This window comes from Anopheles moucheti, chromosome 2, assembly GCF_943734755.1.
Source record: "Anopheles moucheti chromosome 2, idAnoMoucSN_F20_07, whole genome shotgun sequence".
Classification (NCBI taxonomy): Eukaryota; Metazoa; Arthropoda; class Insecta; order Diptera; family Culicidae; genus Anopheles; species Anopheles moucheti.
Window position 1 is genome coordinate 53,002,310 of NC_069140.1, and position 22,313 is coordinate 53,024,622.

The 22,313-nt window shown below is 43.9% G+C and overlaps 1 protein-coding gene across 1 annotated transcript in view; it reads right to left on the bottom strand.

Moving 5' to 3' along the window:
* Positions 1–22,313, bottom strand: part of LOC128310782 (neurogenic protein mastermind) — a 223,654-nt gene that overhangs the window by 89,263 nt on the left and 112,078 nt on the right. Inside the window, exon 3 of the mRNA XM_053047501.1 lies at positions 13,700–13,750. Within this exon, the coding sequence (XP_052903461.1) occupies positions 13,700–13,750 (51 nt within the window). The remainder of the gene's footprint in view (positions 1–13,699; positions 13,751–22,313) is intronic.

A 22,313-nucleotide genomic window follows, 5' to 3' on the forward strand; every position in this document is an offset into this window, starting at 1 on the left:
GTGGCGTAGAAGGCACCAGGGCGAGCCAGTACGACGGGTGTGTGTTAGTTCATTTGAGTTGATGCCACTGATGCTGCCATTGCTGTCAGTGGATAAGAATCTCGAATTTCGGCTCAGGAATTTCCGATAAACTGCATTCCATTGAGCTGGATGCTGATTCGATCCGGGGGGACCTTTGGGTGGTTGGCCGGTGGTGGTGCTGTCATTGAGTGCTGTTGGCTTCATTATTCATGTTATTTATTAGCAGCACGAACCGGGCAGACATGGAAATGTGTTCAGTTGTGGAGTTGAAGCAGTAGGGAAAGAAGTTTTAGTGTGAGTAGTAGCCGTTAGCAACAATTCTTCCGACCAAAACTATCAATCGTGAATTTCGCCGGAAAGCGCGTTTATGGGCAAAATGGTACGAAAAGTATTTGCTTTCGGTGCATGACTGGAACAAGAGTAAGGATGTTTGTTAAGCTAACGTGAACGTTTGGATAAATGCAACGGCAAAGCACATACCCAGAGGTTATAAAAATAGCAAAACACAAAAAAAGAAGAATCGAAAGAATCAAACATGATGCACCAGGGGCACGAGAACTCGAATTGAATTTCCCATTTGCACCGGATATCCTCTCTCTCTCCCCTTTCTAACCCGTTCTACCCCATCTATCCGTTTCATATTCTTGGGCGAAATTAAACTACATCATCGTCAGTAAGGAGCAGATTGGCCATCGGACAGGCGAGTGAGTGAAAACTGAAAACGTTAGACGTTTGGGTCTGGCAACGACGATCACCGAGAAAGGCTGCTACCGAGTATTTGAAAACAACGAAGAAAGTGCACCGATCCTCCGATTCCCCAACTGGGACGACTTGTCGGTTTTTTAATTTGCTTCCGTTGCAAATATTCTAATTTTTCAAGCAAAAATAAAAACGAACGTTCTTCTCTTGGGATTGTTCCGCACGGTTTGGAATTCGCTTCAAAAATGTGTTTTAGATTGACTGAAAGGACTTTTCATAGCAATAGACAAGAGGCAGTAGAGACGATTTTGGGTGGGAGAAATAAAATTGCTACGCAACTGCAAAAAATTCAAATTCGAAACCGAAAACATTTCATTGAGGTGAGGACAGGTGGTAAATTTGACTATTAATATTACCATTATACTTTGCTAAAAATGATTATTCATTTGTTTGTTTAGTGGAGAGTTTGCAAGCTTCGTATAACTTTAACAGAAAGTCAAACTTGAAGGATTTTCATACTCATGTGGAGAGAGTATGAGTGTTTTCGGGAGAGGGAGCATGAGCGCTAATCGGGAGAGAGAGCGTGAGCACCAATCGGGAGAGGGAGCGTGAGCGCTAATCGGGAGAGAAGCGACGCGCGCTTTCTGGCGAAAACAGATAGAATTTGCAACTGGTTGGAAATACACGAAAGTAAAGTGTCGTGAACTGAAATCTTAGTTTAACACACAACACATTAACATTAACACAACTTGATGTCTGAAGTACAGGTGGCTTAAAGAATAAGTTAGTGACAATCAAACATAAAACAAGAAACTCTTTATGAATACGTTGTAGGTCGATAAAAAATCAAAATAGAACAATGTTTTCATGTTAAATATAAAGAAACTTTGATTATTTAAAAAGTAAAGTTCCATAACATATTTTTTTCACATGACCAATATTTTTCACATATGAGATGTGAATCGGTAGAGGTAGAGAATCTGTTTCATGAAGCTATGAATAAAATGCAAAGTAGTGCAGCACAACCCTGCCTGAGTGACCCAAAATCCGCTGCCGGTAGATGGAGACATAAAAAACAACGGAACAAACCCAGCTCATATTGGATTTGATCAATCAAATCATGGCAAACTTCTGTGCCCCAAAAACCGCCATCCCCCCTACAATAGCGTAGGGAAATAAAAGGGACACGACACGGCATCTTGGCCACAGACGAGCTTGTGATTGTTTGCGTCGGGAAAGCAAGTTTTCCTGCTGCTGCAGATGCATAAAAATTGCTGCAAGGTAATGAATCGGAAAATCGGACGAAAGGGAAACAACCCGGGTCCGGCCATTACTGGGTGCTGCTGCGTTGAATTGATTGGGTGAGATGGGTTGGTGACGTCCAAAATGTCACCGGTACGAACGAGTTGTAAAAGGTCAACAGCGAGTGACGCGAGTGGTTGCACAGTGGTTGACGACAGACTGATTTTGATTTCGATCTAGCAGCCGATAACTGGCAGCACGGAGATAATCGAACCAGTAAGTCAGTGCGAAACAACAGTACCGGCACGAATCGTTTTGGCCGTACACTGTGCGGCGTGTTTGGTTGCAGGAGAAAGCGACTGTCATGTTTGATGAAAACAACTGACACAATTCAATTGAATCAGAGCCAAAGCGTGCTACCAACTGTCGAGACCAACCCTCGCCGAGGCCGGGCCGCCGCACAACAGCGAAAGCGACTCATTTTTGCAGTCTCGTGCTCGTGGTTTCCACCATTGGCATTTGATTATACAAAAATCAGCCATCCTAAATGGGGGAAAGTTCGACTAGATTCGAAACGCTAGATGGGCGATTCTTCCAACAAAGAAAAAACAAACATTGGGAGTAGAAATAGTACAGTTGGGGAGGTTAGAATTGAAAAGTGACAGTCCAATTTTATGCTTGCTTAACTCTTCCACTAGCAAAATAAGGGGAAAGCAAAGGCTGCCCCCACTAGTTCGAGCCCAGGGGGCAGACAAAAACGGAACGGGAGTGTTGTTTTTCTGCGCAAATTGTTCTTGGAAACGAAATGTCACCGACCAATTGAAGGAACTCTCGCTTAGCGGTGTGTCAAACGGTCGGACCTGCTTTGAAGACTAAAATGCTCTGCTCTCTGTGAATACGTGTGTGTGCCATCGAGTGAGCGATGGAACGGTTGGTTAGTGAACGTGAAGGTTGGTTAAAACATGGTGAAGCTGGCGAAGAGCATCCCCATTCCCCAAAAGAGGGATGTCTTCTTTAACCTTTTGAGCCGAAATGACGACATTTCAGTATGAAATTTGCACCCGTGGGATTTGTTTGATTTGGAGCGTGCGGGCGATGGGTGGCCGGGCATGCGAAAAACAGCGTCTGATTTGCTTGTTATCAGGTGGCACCATCACTAGGGGTAGTCGTACCTTCACGACCGACATCCAACGTTCGGCTATCAACATGGTTCTCGACACTACCACCATCATCATCATCATCATCATCATCATCAGCATCAACATCGGAAGGCACCCGGACGACCTGATAGCAAGTGTAGAGATGACGACGGCGCTGTCGTTATCGGTCGTCGGAGTCATTATGTCGTTTTCAGCTTGTTTTCCGGCAATGCTTCAACGCCGAACAGGGTTGGACCGAATAATGACAGCAAGTAACAATTTGCATACCTTCCGGGCGGACATCGAACGCTCTGTGTGTGTTGGAGGTGGCTTAAGAAAAGCTTAACGCTTACGATCGCTAGCCTTTTGGACAGCTTTGGAAGCCCGGTCTCTCATCGGCGGCACGTTCATCGAGATAGATTTCCGGCAGCCTTCCGACCGGTCCCCGACCCCTGGCTTAACGATTTGAAAAATGTGGCTGGCCCATGTTACATGAACTATTTCGTGCAGGAGATGTTTATGCTGGCGGGTGAGCTTTTGAAAGGCTGCATATTTTTGGACGTAAAATATCCCCTCCTAATTGGTCAACATCGGGTAGCATGTGTGTGATGGCGTTGTGACGATGTGCAAGCAGGCGATACCATTAGCACCAGGCGCCTCCATCAGAATGGGAAAACGATGTCACATTAAGGGTAGGCGTGTTTTCAATCGAGTATTTGAAAACAGAACTAACTGGACGAAGGCTTTTCCAATCCTAAGAATTCTGAGAACTTGAGGGAGTTATGCTCGTCACGGCGAATCTCAACTCTAACTGAATTAGTAGCATTGTTGCTCACATATGTCAAGTCAGTAGTGGTAACAGTAGTGTTGGGTTAAGGTCTGTGTAGGATAGAGGTCGAGTAATAGCCAAGATAGAGGTTCGCCATTTTGGATTTCATTTAACGTTTGGTCGCCCGTGTAAGATTCCTTGCGTCTAGCCTACTTGTTTACTATATCGCAAAGTTTCACAATTAGCTTGGTCGTTAAAGTTTTCCTTCGTTTTGAATGCCTTTGAATCTGCAGATTTTATTCCGGACTAAAATCTAAAAACAGCGACATAAATTTCCAACCAAATCTAAAACAATAAAAATCTTGTTGCTATGACGGGCCCGTTTAATGAACACAACTACACAGAAAACATTTGAAACAAAAGGGCGTCCAAACGTCAAATCACGTGTAACGAACTTTTGGCTACTTGTCAACTCGCTCTATATTACTCGACCTCTATCCTACACAGACCTTGGTGTTGGGTATTACTTTCTCTTTGTTTAAATTATGGGGGGCGGCCCGGTGGCATGATGGTAGCGGAGCCGGTCTTCACACGAACGGCCCGGACCAAAATCCTATCCGGACCAATCCCCCGTAGCAAGGACTGACTATCCGGCTACGTGGTAAAATAAGTCGATACGGCCAGGCCGTTCTAACGAAACAAAAAAAAAAAAAAATTATTTTAAACCAAAAACATACTTTTTATAAAATATTATTTTCTTTCTTGAGATTTTCCAGAAGGATTTGTATTCGAATAGCATTACTTTCATACATTGAAATTCGTATTTGATGATCATTTTCACACCAAAGAAAACTTATATTTCACGTTAATGTGAAGCTTTGGACGTTAAAGACGTACCACGGTCTGATGGAATGTCCACAGCGATGGGAGCGCTAGAGGGAGGCAAACGAAGTGGTAAAGAGACAAATTTGCTGTACGCGAACCAGCAAGCCCATCCGGTCGATGCGTCTTCATTTGCACGCTAAATAATCATTAGGCATGGGTGCTGATGATTGCTCTTTAAACTTTCGCACAAAACGATCGCCTGCGCTTCCGCCTGCCAGGGTACCCCGGTGGCCTCGTCCATCGGGGACCATCCCAACAGCAAAATTTCCACTTCCCAGCCAAACGGGAAAGTGGCCAAAGTTGCGATAATAAACATGTTTGTTTTTGTCAGATTTTGTCGACCATCTTCCAAGTCCCGTGACAGTTTAGCCCGCAGGCACTCATTTCCCTGCCCGGGAGCAACCAAAACACACTTTGTACGGTGACGGTGGAACCGCTTCGAGTGCGAGGCAGTAATGCGAGAGAGTTTCCCCCCTCAGGAATGGAACAGTGGGCAATGGTTGTGCAGGGAAAATTGTTTTCCAGCTTCAAGTTCATAAAGCTTTCCGGGGTCCGGGAGCGGTAGGTAAGATGTTTTGGGCGGTGTTTCACGTTAAGGTTTGCTTTACTTTCAAAAGGCCCGGGTGCGAAGATTCGCGTTAATGGTTATTACCGCTCGAGGATTACCGGTTAAAGCTTCGTTGTTGCTTTTTTCTGTTTGCATTTCCGCTCGCGCTGGTCGTAACGTGGTCGAAAGATTCAAGCGCGTTTGTTTGTTGGAGTGCCTCCTGGTGCACAAAATTTCCCGCCCGGGTTCCGTTGTGTGTTGTTTTCCTTCCACTTCAAAGTGGTCATCGAGTTTGCCAAAGTAGGCTGGCGGGATGGCTTTCGTTACTTTCGTGCTACTTTTGCGGTGCTCTGGGTGCTGCCGTACTTTTAAGTTATGTGAAAAGAAAAAGTGAATTTTTAAAAGGTCAAAGAACAGATGCAACGGGATGCGGTGGTATCGAATGCGAGGCAGAGCAAGAGGGAATATAAAGAAAAGAATATTCAAACGAACACTCAAACTCATTTGAATAGCATTGATAGTACCGTTCACCGTTCCAAATGAACTGGACCTCTCGATGGAAGCACTAGATACGGTACGATTGTAAGTTGTACCTTCCGAGCGGAGGTTTGTCTCTTATTGCGCCTTCGTTCTATGCAATTCCTGCCTTTATTTGGTGTGTGTGTAAGTGTGTACTTTTACTTCTGTCACTTTGCTGACCACTTTATACATCGCGAATGGCGGAATGGCGTAGGGAAAAAAAGAGAAACTTCTACTATTACAAACAGTCTCCCGGTGTGTGTCTTCACAAAATGTAAGGAAGTGTGGTTGGTGAGAAGGAAGCAAGCAACAAAAAAAACTGTGTTCCGAAGCAACCCAGCAACAATGATAAAACTTTCCCATCTCGCTTCGGACCGATTCGCCAGAACCGAGAATACTTGCAAGAGTCAAGGGAGCACCGAGCTAATGCTTACGAATTTAATTCCATTCAATTTTATTATCGCATTAATTAGGAACAAGTTTGGCTACAATATACGAACCGTAAGGGGAGCAAAGAGTGGATCACGGGTTGCGCTCCCCCGGGTCAAGACAAGCCGGGATTTTTCTTTCTCACTCACTTACATCGCACACTAACGAAGATTAGGGCGCAGGTAGGGAAGCGGAAATCGTTCCCGGGGCGGAACGGGAAGGGTTTGTTTTTCTATTGTCCGGTCTGGGGGGTGTTTGTTCACTTACGCTTTTATTTTATTTTATTTTTCTATTTCATTGCCACCAATGCTGGCCACCGTGTTGACCGAACGGGTAAGGTTAGTGATTCTCACACACACACAAACGTACCCATACACACGCACACCATTGGGCATTCTTTTGGCAACTCTTTGCGCGCAGGAAGTAATTGAATAACTTTAGATCATGAATATTTAAACAGTTTTCAAAGATGGAGGCTGCCCCTTAAAATTTGTGTTCCTCCCGTGCCCCGTGGAGATTACGGAACAGTCGCTGGCACGGGAGGCTAATAAATAATGAACAATGCCTTAAAGCTACCGTCGAGACCATCGATTGTCGGTTTTTTGGTTGGCGAACTCCCCGTGGGCAGCTACCCTCCCCAAGTCGAGGATGGAAGTTTATCGGCGAAGAGTAATTGGAAATTGGTTGCCATTTGTTGTTGTTGCCGATCCCAAGGATCCCATCGCTACCGATTGCTTGTTTATCGGCTGTTTTACGATTTGCATGATTTGTGCGGGTGACCAGTGCTAGAGGTGAGAAATCGGAAGCGATACCGGTGGTTCGTCTTTGTTCAGTTTTTCTTTAATGTTTTTTCAGATGCTGGGATCGGTATTTGCTGATCGAAAAAAAAAATATGCAAAAACGTGAAAACAAATAGGAAGATATAAACAATTTCACACAAATATAAACAAATATGTAAATAAATTGTGTCTACAGACAGAAGGCAAAAAAAGAAACAACAATGAAAATGCACCGTTTTACATGTGTCACTTTTGACATCGCTTCCGGTTCCGCTTTGTTTTATCACCCGTTCCGTGAGAACCGCTGCGAAACGGCCGTACGTTGTGCAGATGTGCGTGGCCCCAGGCCAACTCCGTCTGCGGACACAGTGGCCCAAATGAGGGAATGATTAATGGCAGTTAGCAAATGTGATGGATTTATTCTCCCTGCTTGTGAGCGATCGTGATTCATGAACCATTTATTTTACTGGCACACCATGCAGAGAGCTCCCGCATCCTGGAGTCCGGGCGTGGCAGAAGGGCCCGGGCGGAAGAATCAGTCAGTTTGGACAACGGATCCATCCCCGGAGGATTCCGGCATCGTCTGATGGAAATTAGTGGCTATGGACTAGTGGCGTGTCGGGTTGGTAGCGTTTTGACAGCGGGCCCTGGTCCGTTGCCAGAAACGGGCTTTTTTTGTGCGTCTCTCATCACCGGAGTAGATTATCCGACATTTGCTTTATCTCAGGGGAGATGTAATTTTGATAGCACCGGTCGCGCATAAGTTCCCTGTTTAGGGGATAAGCAAAATTTATGCTCAACCAAAAACGCTGTCTGAAGGTGAAGGTGGACAAATGGCTGTCGATGGTTCGCAGGCTCGGCGTGTTTAATCTAGCAGGCTGCTTTATTATCCGTCAGTAACGTTATTAGTGTAATTAGGCTGACATGTCAAAAATGTTGCATCAAATGCAGTTTTCTTTGTGACGTGAGACATAGCAGAAGGCTCTATGTAAATTAGACGCGGCAATGTCAAAAAAAAAAACAAAAACCCAAACGACCCAAACCCGTGTGGTTTTATCCAAGCAGCTCACCCAAAACAAAGAAAATCGAGAAATAAAATCCACCAAAGACAATGGTCAATCCAACACGGTCGACTGATTGTGACCAATAACTTTTACCTTATGAACACTTCCGTGCACAACACCGTTCAACCCGGCCATCAAGCAAATGCAATAAAATATCAGATGTCCTGTTCCCTCCGTGTGTCCGTGTTTTCATGTTGCGCAGCGGCAATATCGACGTCCGTCCCTCGTAAACGAGTTCCTTTCCGTACAGATTTACTCACTGATTCGTACTTTATATCACGTTAAATCTACTAAAAGGGACGGCGAACTACTAGGAACCAATAAGCTTGAGGTAGAAGGAATCGAACCACGATTTTCCCGATCGGTGGTGCAAAATATACAGCAGCAAATTGTGTTGCCGACGGGCCCGTGCTTCGACACTCCCGATCCACCCGACCCCGGACGGTGGAAGCCAATCACGGAAGGTCGGCATCATAATCTTTAGAAATCGGAAATACTGTCAATGTTGTTTTCAAGGTTTCTTCCTTTTTTTGCTCTCTCACTTCTCTCCATTCGTTTCGGATCTTCTGGCTGCTTGTTACAAAGATACCAATCGACGAATGACACCGGTAGAATCATCCTCATTCGAACCGGAAACCAATTGGTGGTGGTGGTCCAGTTTTATAATCCCTGACACGTTTGCGCTTTTTATGTACCATCTTCGACGTTCTCTTTCTTCGGATCAATAAAGCGAAACAGAGGCAGACTGCTGTCGGACAAGCGCTGCTGTAAAGCACAGTGGTGCTGTGTGGCACAGTTTGCCCAATACTCGGTTCTCCCGAATGGGGACATTCTTCTGTCTTACGGTTGACATATTGCTGCTAAGTGCCGCTTTAGAAATCAACCGTGAAGAATGTGTATATCTCGATGTGTACGGTGGCACGTTATGTGTTTTAAGAACCACATCCTGGGCGGCAGCAAATGGCCGGAAACCGATCAATCAACGGCCGATACCTTTATAAGCGCTTTGTGCAGGAAGTCTTTAAGGGTGTGTCGCCTTGATGGAGATGTTTGTAACAAATACACCAGCTGCAGACTCATGCCCCCGACCAACATCAATACTGATATGGATTATCTCATCGTGCGTTTAATTGCTTGTGAAATAATTTTCTTCATATTTCTTGCTCACAAACGCACTTAGGGGCGTCGCGTGATGCGCCCTTAACCTGTGCCTTATGGCACTGTTTTTTTCAGGATGTGATAGAAAACGGACGCAACTCGTGTGTCAACTCGTACGGACCACCGTTTCCAGACCAATCCAGACGCTCTTGTCGGGATGCGGAAATAATGCAGGAAATAGAGGGAACATTTCCCGCTACCAACCCCCTTGTTACGTGCTCACTTTACCACATCGTCGTACACCTATGGGCGCATGATTTGCCGTGTTTCGATAGAATGAAACGGTTTGTGGTCAAAGCAAAATTTGATTACGTCGGACCGAGCGGGCGTTTCGAGCGAGCCTATGTGCAGGTCGTTTCGGGCACATTGCGGTGGGAGTTTTAGGCGGCCCGGGGCCCACTCGAACTATTGTGCGTGTGCCCGTTTTTGCAAGCCGTGGAACAAGATTCAAGATTTACATCTTTTGACGTGCAAAATGCGGAACACGTGCGACCAATAACAATCGGGGTGAAACGGGGTCTTCTTTCCGGGAAAATCACATGACGTAAGCCTTTACTGTACCTACGCCATGCGTAGCGAATGGTTGGTTTTCCGGTTAGCACTTTACAGGTGGATATTCCCCGGTCGATGGGGAACATTGGCGCGGGGAATGTGATTTTTGTGGGAAACCTATGCCCTTTTATGGAACTGTCACCATTGGCTACCTGTCCACAGGATAACGGGTTTTAAATGGGTGATTTTATTGCAGCTGGCATCCTAACGCCTTGCGGAATCATGACAAAGGAATACATTCCACTAGAGGATGAGTTTCTATCGGTCTTGTTGTTTGTGCGCGTTCATGTGTTTGCCCTAGCGTGATGTAAGTAACGTTAAAGCTAAAGTTAAACCAACTTTATCGTTAAAGTGAAATGAACCATATCTAATTCGCACACAGTTGCAGGAAAATGGTTGTTTATTGACTTTTTCCAAGAACCACTAAAGTATTTCCTTTAGATTTTTGTTTAAATTAAATGTGTGTATATTTTTATTTCAGAAAAGCTACCCAAGTGTAAGTTTCAATAGGTGGAGTATTGGAGTGGAGTAAGCAAAACATGTCAAAGGGAATTTGTATGCGCCGTCTTATATGATGTTTAAGATGAGATATACACTCAGTCAAAATCGATGTTTTTTTTTATTTGCTAAGTATTTTATGTAGGAACGGGAATCAAAAAATGCAAGTTCCCTTATTGTAATTCCAACCAACATTGCGCAGATCCCGTAACAGACTGTCTCGAAACAGCTACCCCCTGACAACCGTGTTGCCAGCTATCGCCTCAACTGTCACCAAGCACAGGGTGATTCATTCCCTACATTTATTATTGATTCGTGTAAACAACTACTTGTAGGATTGTGCTGCAAACATGGTTGTAAGAAAATATGCACATTTCAGAATACTCAAAAAACATTTGAAATAATACCAACATTTCCCTATATTAAGAAAGGGGCCGTTAAACGAAGCATTTGAGCAAACAATTGGCGATGTTCACTGATGTTTGTTCAATACTCATTGAAATTTAAAACCCTTTTAACTCATATGAAAGAAAAGTACTAAATTCTATCGTATAATTTGAATTTATAACGCAATGGCAAACTCTTGTTAAATAATTCGAAACTCCTTCTTACGTAAGAGTTTCCTTTTTGTGGACAAATGTTTTTTTTTTTGCATGTTTAGTTCTAAAATGTAATCAATATTTCTGTGAAAAATGATTTTAGATTTTAATTACATATTTCTAAACCCGTAAGAATAAATGATTGCATTTGCAATAATCTAGTCTTATTTGCTGTACATTCTTCTATCGTTCGGTTTTTCTTTCACATGCTGACAATTTATCCCTGGATTTAAACCAATGATCGGTATTGCAGTAAATTACTCTGAGATTTTTAAATTTATTACATTATGGCACGCAAACAGTGTTCGCTTATTATTCACATGATGAAAGAGTGAAGAATTAAATCCAATGGAACATTTAAACAATTCCCTTCGGCAGGATAAAACCCGCAATATTAATGTACTCGAAAGGTATAACCTGGGATATATTAGGCTTTTCTTTGTTTCTTCGCGCAATAACATCGCTTTACAGTTGTACCGTAAGATAACGTAACATTTTTGTTACACATACAGCAATGCAATCTTGTACACAAAGTTGAGTGCAGTGGCGAAACACGACATTCATTGTCACGTTTCTTTACCCTTTTGTTTGACTACGACCATGGACAAAGTAAAACTTATCCCCAAACTGGACTGTAAGTGCTGGTAAGCTACCCTCTTCGATTACATCCCACCCAGCAAGCCCGAAAGCGAAAGTTGCACCGACGAAACAACAATATAACTCGACCTGATGAGTTGATGCGCCCGCCCGCACCACGTGGAAGGGTTCACGGGCAAGTGTACACGTGTTTGCGTGGAGTATCATAATTTAAACGTACTTTTCTTTTATTGCTTCTGCCCAAACTGACAGCCATTCAAAGCCGATCGGGGATCCGGATCCACGGTACCGGGAAGTGGTACCGGGATTCCCCCGTTTCGCCCTCTTCGGGGCAGGTGTGCAATAACAGTAATAATAACAATAAAAATTATGAACATGTAAATGGTTGCCCCGCTGACTGCCAGGTTGCCACACATCCGTTGCCATTTAACGTTTCATTCGGTGACATACCGACCGCGTTACCGATCGCGCCGTGCCTCCGCTGTCCACGGTCGGGACATTACCTGGCTTAGGAACGAATTTTTCCTTCATTATATTTCTGTGCTCCCCATACATCCCCTTTCTCCTCCCCTCGTAAACCCCAAAATGGCACTCCATCCCCGTCCAAAACATATTCATTTCCGTTAACATTGGTTGAAGTACGTAGAGTACCGACAGCGATGAGTTTGTGTTCTTGTTTTCGGAACCGTTCCGAGACAGCACACGGGTGGGGGGGGGGGGGGGTTATTCTTTTTTTCCGCTTTCGCCCCACCTTGGTCATGTAAAAACTCACTTGCCTGAATGTGATGGGCAATTTGTGGAATTGAAAATGTTACCACGAATGGGGTTGAGCTCAAGCAGAAAGAAAAACTTTTGCTCTTTACCCTTCCACCCCCGATTACTCAACCCGTTTGGGGGAGTGAGCATAGAAGAGGGGGGGGGGGGGGGTGTAATAGATTTGGTGTGTGTGTGTGTGTGGGTGAGGCAAGATTTTTAATTTTTCCATCCCTCGGTTACGGATCGGTGAACATTTCGACACTGCACATCGTTAGCTAAACAGCCGCAGTCGTCAAAAAGTGTTTATTTTGCAGTATTCTCATTTTATGCGGCCTGGCGTTGGGTGGTGTTACGAAGGAGCAGATGACGTTGGATGACTTTTAATTAAGTTTATCGAAAATTTTCTTCCACCTGTCCCTGCACACCTGGGCACGGGCATTTTGGGGAAATGGTTGGGCGACACCGACTTCCATTTACTGGTTTTCGAGACAGAGGTAAATCGCTTTGATTGCCTTTCGACAGCATGTCTTCAAACATTCATTTTCCATTTTGCCGAGAAGTGCTGCTCTGCGCGACCCGCACCGGCAAATGGAGGCGCCCGGTCGTTGTGCAGTTCGACTCCGGGCGAGCTCACACGCGCGAAGGTGTGTTAATGGACTAATTTGCATACTTTTAACATGGACTGTTAAGAGACCTACCGTTTGACGAAGTGATACCGGTGCCTCGTGTCGCCCTCGTTTTTTTGCATACAATTTCCACCCTTGATGGACAGCTTTACGTGTGGGCGAGCGGTAGTAACACAAAAAAAAAGTGGAACACCAGCACCAGACCACGTTGTCAACAGTTGCAAAGCTTTTCAGCGCAGACGAACGTGTCACGCATCATACCCAACAGTACGCGCGTGTGTGTTTGTGTTTATTATTATTATTTTTTGCATGCACCCATCCCCATTTCCATCACGCCACCGGGCTCGTTTTGCATACGAGATGGCGTTTGCGGGCGTAATTATGAAGCCATACTTTTACGACGAGTACGACGGCCGGGGCGTGTGTTTACATTTATTGACCATAAAGAAAGTTCCACTCGATTAGCGTTTTGCTTTGGCAGTTCGTGGTTAATAAACAATTTAATGTCGCGAGTTGTTAAACCGATCGTGAGCGGGACGCAGATAAATGCGAATGAATTCGAAGTACGAGTGTATTAAGCGATATTGAACGTTTCGTACGAGATTTGGAAGGTGTGAACGTATGAATATGAAATGTACGTCATTTCCCCTATCACACAGTGATGGATAGGCCTAATTGTCATTCGGATCAGGATCAAATGGAGCAAAATTTCATCTGACATTATTTTGGGCCTTATCAATACGTACGTATTACACGGTTATTTATAACGCTATACATGAAAAGACACATTCGCACACAGAAATAAAGTGATAAAACTTACCGTGTAGCTGCGCCAGCGATTGCAGAGTGTTGGTGTTGCAGTTTAGAAATCCTGTAAAGATAAAAACACACACCAAAAAAAAACGACAAGAATTAAAACAACGTCATTAAACGAAACCTCAACATTCCTGACGAAAACCCTTTTGCTAGATTGAAATACGAGTTCCGTTTTTGCGTTCGATTCGGGAATGCGTTTTCAACAAACCCTTCGGTCAAACCCTACTTAAGATTCCTTAATGGAAAAAACGGGTTGAATGGAACATGAAAAAGTAATTATTAACTGGGCCGGTGTTGGGACACCAGTTGGGAAGGAAAATGATTATAGGGTGAAGGAAAAAGAACGAAATCCCATGCCCCATCGCGCAATGACGCAATTTTTTTTTTTCTTCGTCTTGATCGCGGTTGATCGAAGTGCAAAAGACTGTCAAAAATGTTCATCTTTCAGGGCCTTACAATTTCATCGCTAAAAGATCACAGTTTCAAAAAGTGTTTTTTTCTCTTGCACACTTAGTCTACGGCACGGCTTTAGTGGCGGGGTAGGTAAACCGGGCCGACCTGGTTGCTTATCGGCCAGACTGTGTAAAAATGTAAGATGGCGAAAAAAATGTACGCTGAAAATGAAAAACCGTACGCTTCGTCATGTTCACCTAAAAACGGCATCTAATCGCCGAAAAGCGGGTGCCTGTGTGCGGAAACTTTTCAACCCGGTCAAAAGGCGGGAACCCGGTTCAAGGGAAGCAACAAAAAAAAAAAAAAAATAAGTCGCCTTCCACCGAATGGCTAAGAAATGCTTTGGCCGTTGTGTGTTGGTGCTAAATCCCACCTTTCGCTTGGCCCCGCCGGCAGAAAAGCGGCAAAGTGTGACGATTTATATTATGCTTCTGCTTTTGCGCCTCCCGGGGACACGTTTTATTCGTTTATTTACTCAATTTCGCTCTTCACTTTCGGGCGCTGCCTATTGACCATTAATCCGCCATGAATTGCTTTTACGATAAGAAATCCCCAGGAGAACAAGCCATTTCTGGGGTTTTCCGCAGCTACCGCTGATCGGCATTTTAATGTTGCTTCTTACGAGAGTAACGGTATGAGAAGGTTATCTTTTGTAAATTTTAAAAATGTAAGGCTTTCAGAAGTGTGCAATAAGCAAGCCGTTGGAAAATGTACCAATTTTCTACAATTTTTCGTAACTTGTTTCAGTGACCCCTTTCACGTTAGAGCAATCGATTAGACACCCAGTTAACATTAGACCTATTGGTTGAGTCCGTTTCAATGGTATGTTAATTTGTGTTTTCCATAAATAATTAATTCCTAAAATAATAATTCCATCCTAGATATTCATTTACACATCTGTTCTGAAGTACGAGCCTTTAGTGCACTCCATTGAAATACACAATTGTATGATCTTCTTCTGTATCGACACAACAACCTTAAGAAGTCAAGGCCTGATATTTTAGACCATATACATGTAAAGTAATCGATTAAAAAGTAATCAAACTAAGATTTCAGTTCACGACACTTTACTTTCGTGTATTTCCAACCAGTTGCAAATTCTATCCGTTTTCGCCAGGAAGCGCGCGTCGCTCCCTCTCCCGATTAGCGCTAACGCTCCCTCTCCCGATTGGTGCTCACGCTCCCTCTCCCGAAAACGCTCATACTCTCTCCACTGACATACGCGTATAAACGTCAAGAAACATGAAGGATCCTTCATCACAAGCAATAGCAGGCTGTGACATTTTCAAAATGCTCTTACATCCTTTTTCCGAAGTATATAAAAATTTGAATGATTTGCAACAAAGATAAATCGATCAATAAAATCGTTTTGCGCAAAAATACTAGGAACATACTAGGAACTGCCATCAGTCAATAATCACGCTGGTGTAGAACAAATGTTATCTCATGTCCAGTGAACAGCGCCGACAGTGGGCATTGTGCACACAAAAATCTTGTTTTGTGAATGATTCGGCATACGTAGCTTATACAGCTTCGCCGAATTTTATACAAAGAAAGCGAAAACTAAACCCACTGCCCATTCCTAGAACGATTATCTCCCTCCCTTTCTCTCTCTCTTTACCCTCACTTTCTCTAGCTCGCACACGGTCGTCACCGAATAGCCGAGAAAAGAACTGAAAGAAAGAAAAATCATCGCCTTTTGTCAATTGATTGATAGCTGAGAATTTTTCCATCGGTCTCGGGTTCGCCATTGTGAACGTTTGCTGTTATTATCAACAAAACACGGCGGGTACGATTATCGTGCCCGTTTCTTGGCCAGCTCGTGACGACGTCCCAAAACCGTTGCCACTTTCGTTGCCAGGACATTCAACCGACGAAGGGAAGAAAAGTTCGTGGGTGTGGGCGAATGGGGCTGACCTGATTGATACTCGAGTATTGCTAATTACCGAGCGAATGTTTCCTTCCCGTTCCCGTCCTATCGTCTGGTGACAGTGTGGGACGGTTTATTTTGAAAAATGTGTTTTCACCAATAACTGCCATCCCAATTCATTCAATCCGGTGGGATAACACCGCAAGAAAGCAAGAATAATACAGCAACAGCAGCAGCAACAACAGAAACCCCAACACAAAAGAACCGATCTCGGTGCCCAATCAGTGTCCGGGAAGATTTCTGCACCTTGCGAATCGACCGTTTGAGAAATGGGCCACGAGAAACAAAGCAAACAACCAAATCAACCCAACACAAATCAGGATAAACGGAAGAATGTCAAGGATAGCATTTCGGGGTTAACGGACGGATGCTGTGGAAGGAATGGGGGGGGGGGGGAGAAATCAAACCTTTCCCCTCGACGATTGGGACGACGAAGGTTCCGGAGTTTCGTTCAGCATCAGTTCAGCGCGATGAAAGAACTTACTTTAATCGTTCTGCTTTTGGCCATTCACAGATCGAGGTGCGTAGGAAGAAGCGGGCAGTATTGGTGCCATCACGATGCTCACGGCAAATCCCCAAACAGTAATTAATGTGCGCGTCTCTACAAATGCCCTGCTCGTACGCAGCCGATCCTTGAACCAGTCCACCGAGAGATGCTGGTGAGAGCGTGGAAAGTTGCTATCTCGTGTTCGGTCTGGCCCGATCTATTATCAAACCCCGGGCAAAGGATAAAGGAAAAAAAGTTTTTGGACATGAAAAAAAGGAAGTCACTCGTTGCAAGAACCACGAAACAGAGGGACCGAGTGAAAGAGCAACGGGTTCAAATTAATATCACTCGTAGCGCCATTTGGACTCCTTGTCTCCGTTTTAAGCCAGCTTTGAGCCAACTAAAGAAAGGACGGTAGTGGCTATGAAACTCTCAAAACCTTCGGGAATTGAGCAGCGCCGGTTTGTGTTTGTGTTTCTTTTCAAATTTTATCGAAAACTTTTCAATTGAGATGCAATCCGGTGACTGTGTTTCCCCCCCCCCCCCCCCCCCTTGGGAAGATCGAGAACAAAGCTGATAAGCGTTTGTATTCTAATGCGCTGAACTATGTTTCACTTTTTATTTCTCCTCGCTTGGTCGCTTGCGGAACATTTCCGTTCAAAGACATTCGCAACGTTCAATCGGGAAAATATTTGCTCACAATTCTTTCGCAACCGGAGCTGATTGTGACGTTTTTGTTTTGTTTTGTTTTGTTTTGCTTCTTCCCTTCCCTCCTGCAGAGCATTAAACACGAACATTACCATGATGGCGGTATATACTGCAAGAATCGTGTACCAGCGGCAGGTGTGCGGACAGTGTAGCGTCGGAAAAGAGGTGACAATTTTCTTCGAAGGTTATCTCCGGTGACTCGTTGAGGGTAATTGCATACTTCCTGGCGTACGATAAGTATCGTTTCAGTTGTCCGCCCTGTTGTCGCTGACAGGTGACAGCTGCAAAACTCTTATCTATTGTACGCTTTCCCATTCACTCCACTCGTCCACCACCATTTCGGGCTGTATTGCGACGTCTGCTTTCTATGCTCCTTTACGTTGGGAAATTGGGCAGCAAGGCAATACTGGAAAAGTTTCTCAGCTTTTTTGCTTCCTAATGCCGTGTGTATGAAATTAGAATATTTTTCATTCACATTTACCGATGTTTATTTTTCATTGCTTTCTTCATTTCGTTCCTATCCAGTACTTGTTATGCAGTGCTGCTTAGACAATCACATTTTATGTTACTGCTTCATTCAACGTTGTATCAATTGTTTTAGGAAACTTTCTCAACGCATATTTTCATGTTGCAATGTGCAATTGAAGAGAGAGTTTGCTTGAAGTTCAGCTTGATTTTATTTTGTTGCAATTTAACTTTAAGTAGTTTTATGCTAGATACGGATAAGAAAAGCAAAGTGGAAAATAACTCAATGTAATGACTGATGAAAAACTACTCGGACACTGGTATGCTTCGCCCGATCGTTCATCGAGCAGATAAAATAAGTACCGAGAAAATGGGTTCGGAATACACTCTAAAGTGAGGCAAATTAAATTAAGCTCACCAACCACCCAGATCGGTATGGTACGATTCATTATTTCCATGCTCGAATGAAAAATTCTCAAAAGCTGCCACTTTGATAGCAAAAGAAGCAAGTGTCCACTACTACTGCAAACGTCATCGAACGTCAAAAACTGAGGTGAAGAAGAAAAAAACACACCTCAACTGGAAGTCGTTAACTTGTCACGGCAGTTGATGGAGGCTGACCGGGAGGGCAGTGCTGGGACGGGCACAAAACCTGAACACGTGAAGCGAAGAGTAATGGAATTCATTAATTTCTGCTTACGTGAGTATTCAATTTTTAGTAGTTCTCCGGTTTGCTCCTCGCCAAGACGGCAGGGCAGAGGTCAGGGAGTCTATCGTCCCGAGAAATCTGGTACAAAATCTTTGCTGGTGGAGTGTTCGGTTTTTATCATACCGGTGTTTTCTTTTTTTTTCTTTTTTGCAACCTTTCTTTGTGGAGGTTGCCTTTGGGTGGGTCTGAAGCAGGCTGGGAAGATGACGCAGGGCGGAAGTTTCCCACCAAACGCCAACCCTGCATGAAAAGGTAACCGATGTGATTAATTACACTCAAGACGATGGCTGGCCGGTACATACACACACAAAAAAAAAGCTACATGCACAGGGGAAGGTTGGCCGGATACCGTACCGTCCTGGGGGACGAGAGCGGACAACACAAAACCCAAAATCGAAGAGTGGCCCGCGTTTGTTACAGCATAGACGAACCGAATTCCATTGTGTAACTCGTTTCCGAGCCCGGTGCAAAAGGTGAGGGTTGCTTCCGGTGCTTCCGGTGGTAAGGTGGCGAAGTTGACGTCAGCAGTGGCCTTCAGAATTGGCTTCGTAAGAAAACGAGGGTCACCAGGGTGTGCGGATTGTGCCGGTGAACCCACAGCAAGCCGAAAGGTGTTCATTTGTTTCATCGTTACCCTATGCGTAACGGGATGGACGGGGCCGGGGCAAAGGCACTTTGGAGGGACCCAATCAGAGCAAATAAACATCCATTTGCGAAACACCTTCATTGTCGCGTGGGCTAAGCAAGTGCCAAAGAGAAATGAAAAATGGCCCACTGTCAGCAAAGGGGGAAACCGCGAAACGCTCTTTTACTGTTTCGGTTCGACAACTGGTGGCCAGTTGTCCCTAGTTGAGCGCTGTTAATGGCCATAGTTTAATTAGTGCAATGCACGACCTGGTGAAGCGGCCACAGCCGTTTGATAAATGTGCTAAAGTGCATCAGAAAGTGATTCGAAAGCTTTCAATGTGCATCGTTACAATATTTTGTTTACGAGTTTTATTGTGTTAATGGCATGCGCAATCAACAAACGGTGAGAAAAGGAAGAAAGTGTTACGATTGGAAAGAGAGTAGAGAAATTGTTGGTAATTATTATAAATAACACTATCCATTCCATTTGTTTGGTATATTTATTTAAAGTACATCGACTTGACCTTTGAGCTTCTGTCGTTTCGTAAAGGTTTATTGTGTATCAGTGGAGGATCAATCCCCTTGGAGGCCCAGGGCGGAACTTTTAAAGAGGGGCCTATAATTTTGCTACGGCATTGTCGGTGTTAGGGAGATGTACTTCAAACATGATTTAACAACACCAGCAAAGTCTCGGAATGAAAGCTCCCTTGCGTACATCTCAGAGTTCTGTTGCGTAGCCCTGTAAACGGGCCTAGTAAGCTAGTCTATATATAAACGTTTGTATGCGCTAAGGAGAACCATAACGCCACTACTTGGATCACATTTTCTACGATTTACGTACATTTACGATTCTTGATTAGTCCAGCGCCTGCTACGATTTTTCGCCTAAGGTACAGTTTTCAATCGGTTTACTTTACGGAAACAATCAGAGAAATTTCTTAGAAACCTGTTTCGCTCTTGTTGAAGATTTAGGCGATGAACAACACAATTGTTTTCAGATTTGCGAAATCAGGAAAGCATGCTTTTCAAGAGGTGACACCTGCAGCTTGGGATAAATTTACCCATCACTATTGCTATTGCATACTATCAAACCAGTGAGAGCGATCGCTAGTGGAAGGAAGATGGATGAAACGGAAAGCATCCTTCATCTCGCTCAAACTTTCCATTAGCTGGTACGAAATTCCATACAAAACCAGCTGTTTTCCGATTTCCGATACCAGGAAAGCATCCACGGAAGAGGTAGCACCTTGTACAGCAATTTTGCTCGAAAACCGCCGAAAGGTATGCAATGTTTAAACACTAGCTTTCCCGTTAATCGAGAAAAATTTCTTTGAAAACTACCAGTTTTCGAATGTATAGTACCAGGAGAGCATCCACGGAAGAGGTAGCTCCTGGTACTGCGCCGTAAGGTATGCAATGTTTATACACTGACTTTGCAGCCAACTTGCAATGCAATGCGCCGTAAGGTATGCAATGTTTATACACTAACTTTGCAACCAACTTGCAATGCAAGTTTGGTGCATGCAAGAAACTTGCAAGATGGCGCCCAACTTCGTACTTGCATGCAATCTTGCATGCAAGTTTTCGCATACAATTTCTTTTATGCAAGTTTGCATGCAAGTTTGTATGCAAGTTTGTATGCAAGTTTGCATGCAAGTTTGTATGCAAGTTTGCATGCAAGTTTGTATGCAAACTTGCATGCAAGTTGCATGCAAGAAATTGCATGCGAAAACTTGCATGCAAGTTTGCATGCAAGCTTGTTGCATGCAAGTACGAAGTTGGGCGCCATCTTGCAAGCTTCTTGCATGCACCAAACTTGCAATGCAAGTTGGTTGCAATGTTAGTGTATAAACATTGCATACCTTACGGCGCAGTACCAGGAGCTACCTCTTCCGTGGATGCTCTCCTGGTACTATACATTCGAAAACTGGTAGTTTTCAAAGAAATTTTTCTCGATTAACGGGAAAATTAGTGCCCCGGTCCTGGTGTAATTTCGTTTATACTTTAAAGTCACAAAGTCGATTTTCTTCTTTGCATTTAAATAATTACATAGAAACAAATGTTTTACATAACCAAGGAAGATATATTTTATCAATTTTTTATCTTTTCAATTAATTGTTTTGCTATAAATTAACTCTGCTGTTAAATTCCCAAAAATCGCACAATTGGCACAAATTGTTTGGGGCCCCCAACACGACGAGGCCCTAGGCGACCGCCTACTCCGCCCTTCCGTTTGATCCGCCGCTGTTGTGTATTCATATTTAATTTTTTGTTAAAGAAACGAAAGAAATATATTTAAAAAATTAAAAACCAAATTTGGTAAATTCTAATCATCAAAACCCATTGCCATTCGCACTCATGAAATAATTGCATAATGTAAAATTAGTTCTATTGCCGTGCATTCCTCGCAAAATATTTGATATGAAGAGGGTTTTAAATAAGTGAAACAAAAATACAAGAGTTCATACAAAAAAACTAGTAAACCAGTATGAATATAAATTAATGCTACTTCCTACATCCATTTCGATGCATTTTCGTGATGCCGCACGAATGCAATGGACGGTGGTCCCTGACATAGGTGGATGGTCCTTTGCTATCCGAAAAGTTTGTGCATAAATAATTAATGTGCGTATCCTATCTTTATGCAATGTTTAATTTATGAGTTTAATTAAATTTTTAATCGGCACAGCGGTGACAAAGCGCTCATCTAACTTATAATAGAGCAACGCCAACGGTACGGTGTACTGGCCGTTTAGCCAACGAGACGCCTTTTCATGTTACGGTTGCGGGCAAAGGGGCAGCGCGCGTAGCGGCGTGCCGGGGAAATCAGAACGCAAATTTTAATAGCAGCAGAACCGGCTGAGCTCACACAGCACTTACTGAGTGGTGTGTAGTAGCGCCGTGGCATGGCATGCAGAGCAGTAAATAACGGTAAGAATTTAAATTTCAAATTCAGTTGAGAATAACTTTTATCTGGCGTTTTGTTCTTCCTTCCCGCTCGTCAGTCGCGCTACTGTGGGGAACAGTAACACACGTACACACAAGGTGCGTATAAAGTGACTGCCGGTGCCGTAGCGTTGAAATTGATGTCGCGTTTTGGTAATCAGGAAGCAAAGCAAAAAAAAGACCAAATGGTCCGTTCCCAGTAGCGTTTAGATGGTGGTGCGTGCAAAGGATAATCGCACGCACGCTAGCAAGTGGTAGAGGCGTAGCAGCACGTGCATAAGTGGGAAGTTGGT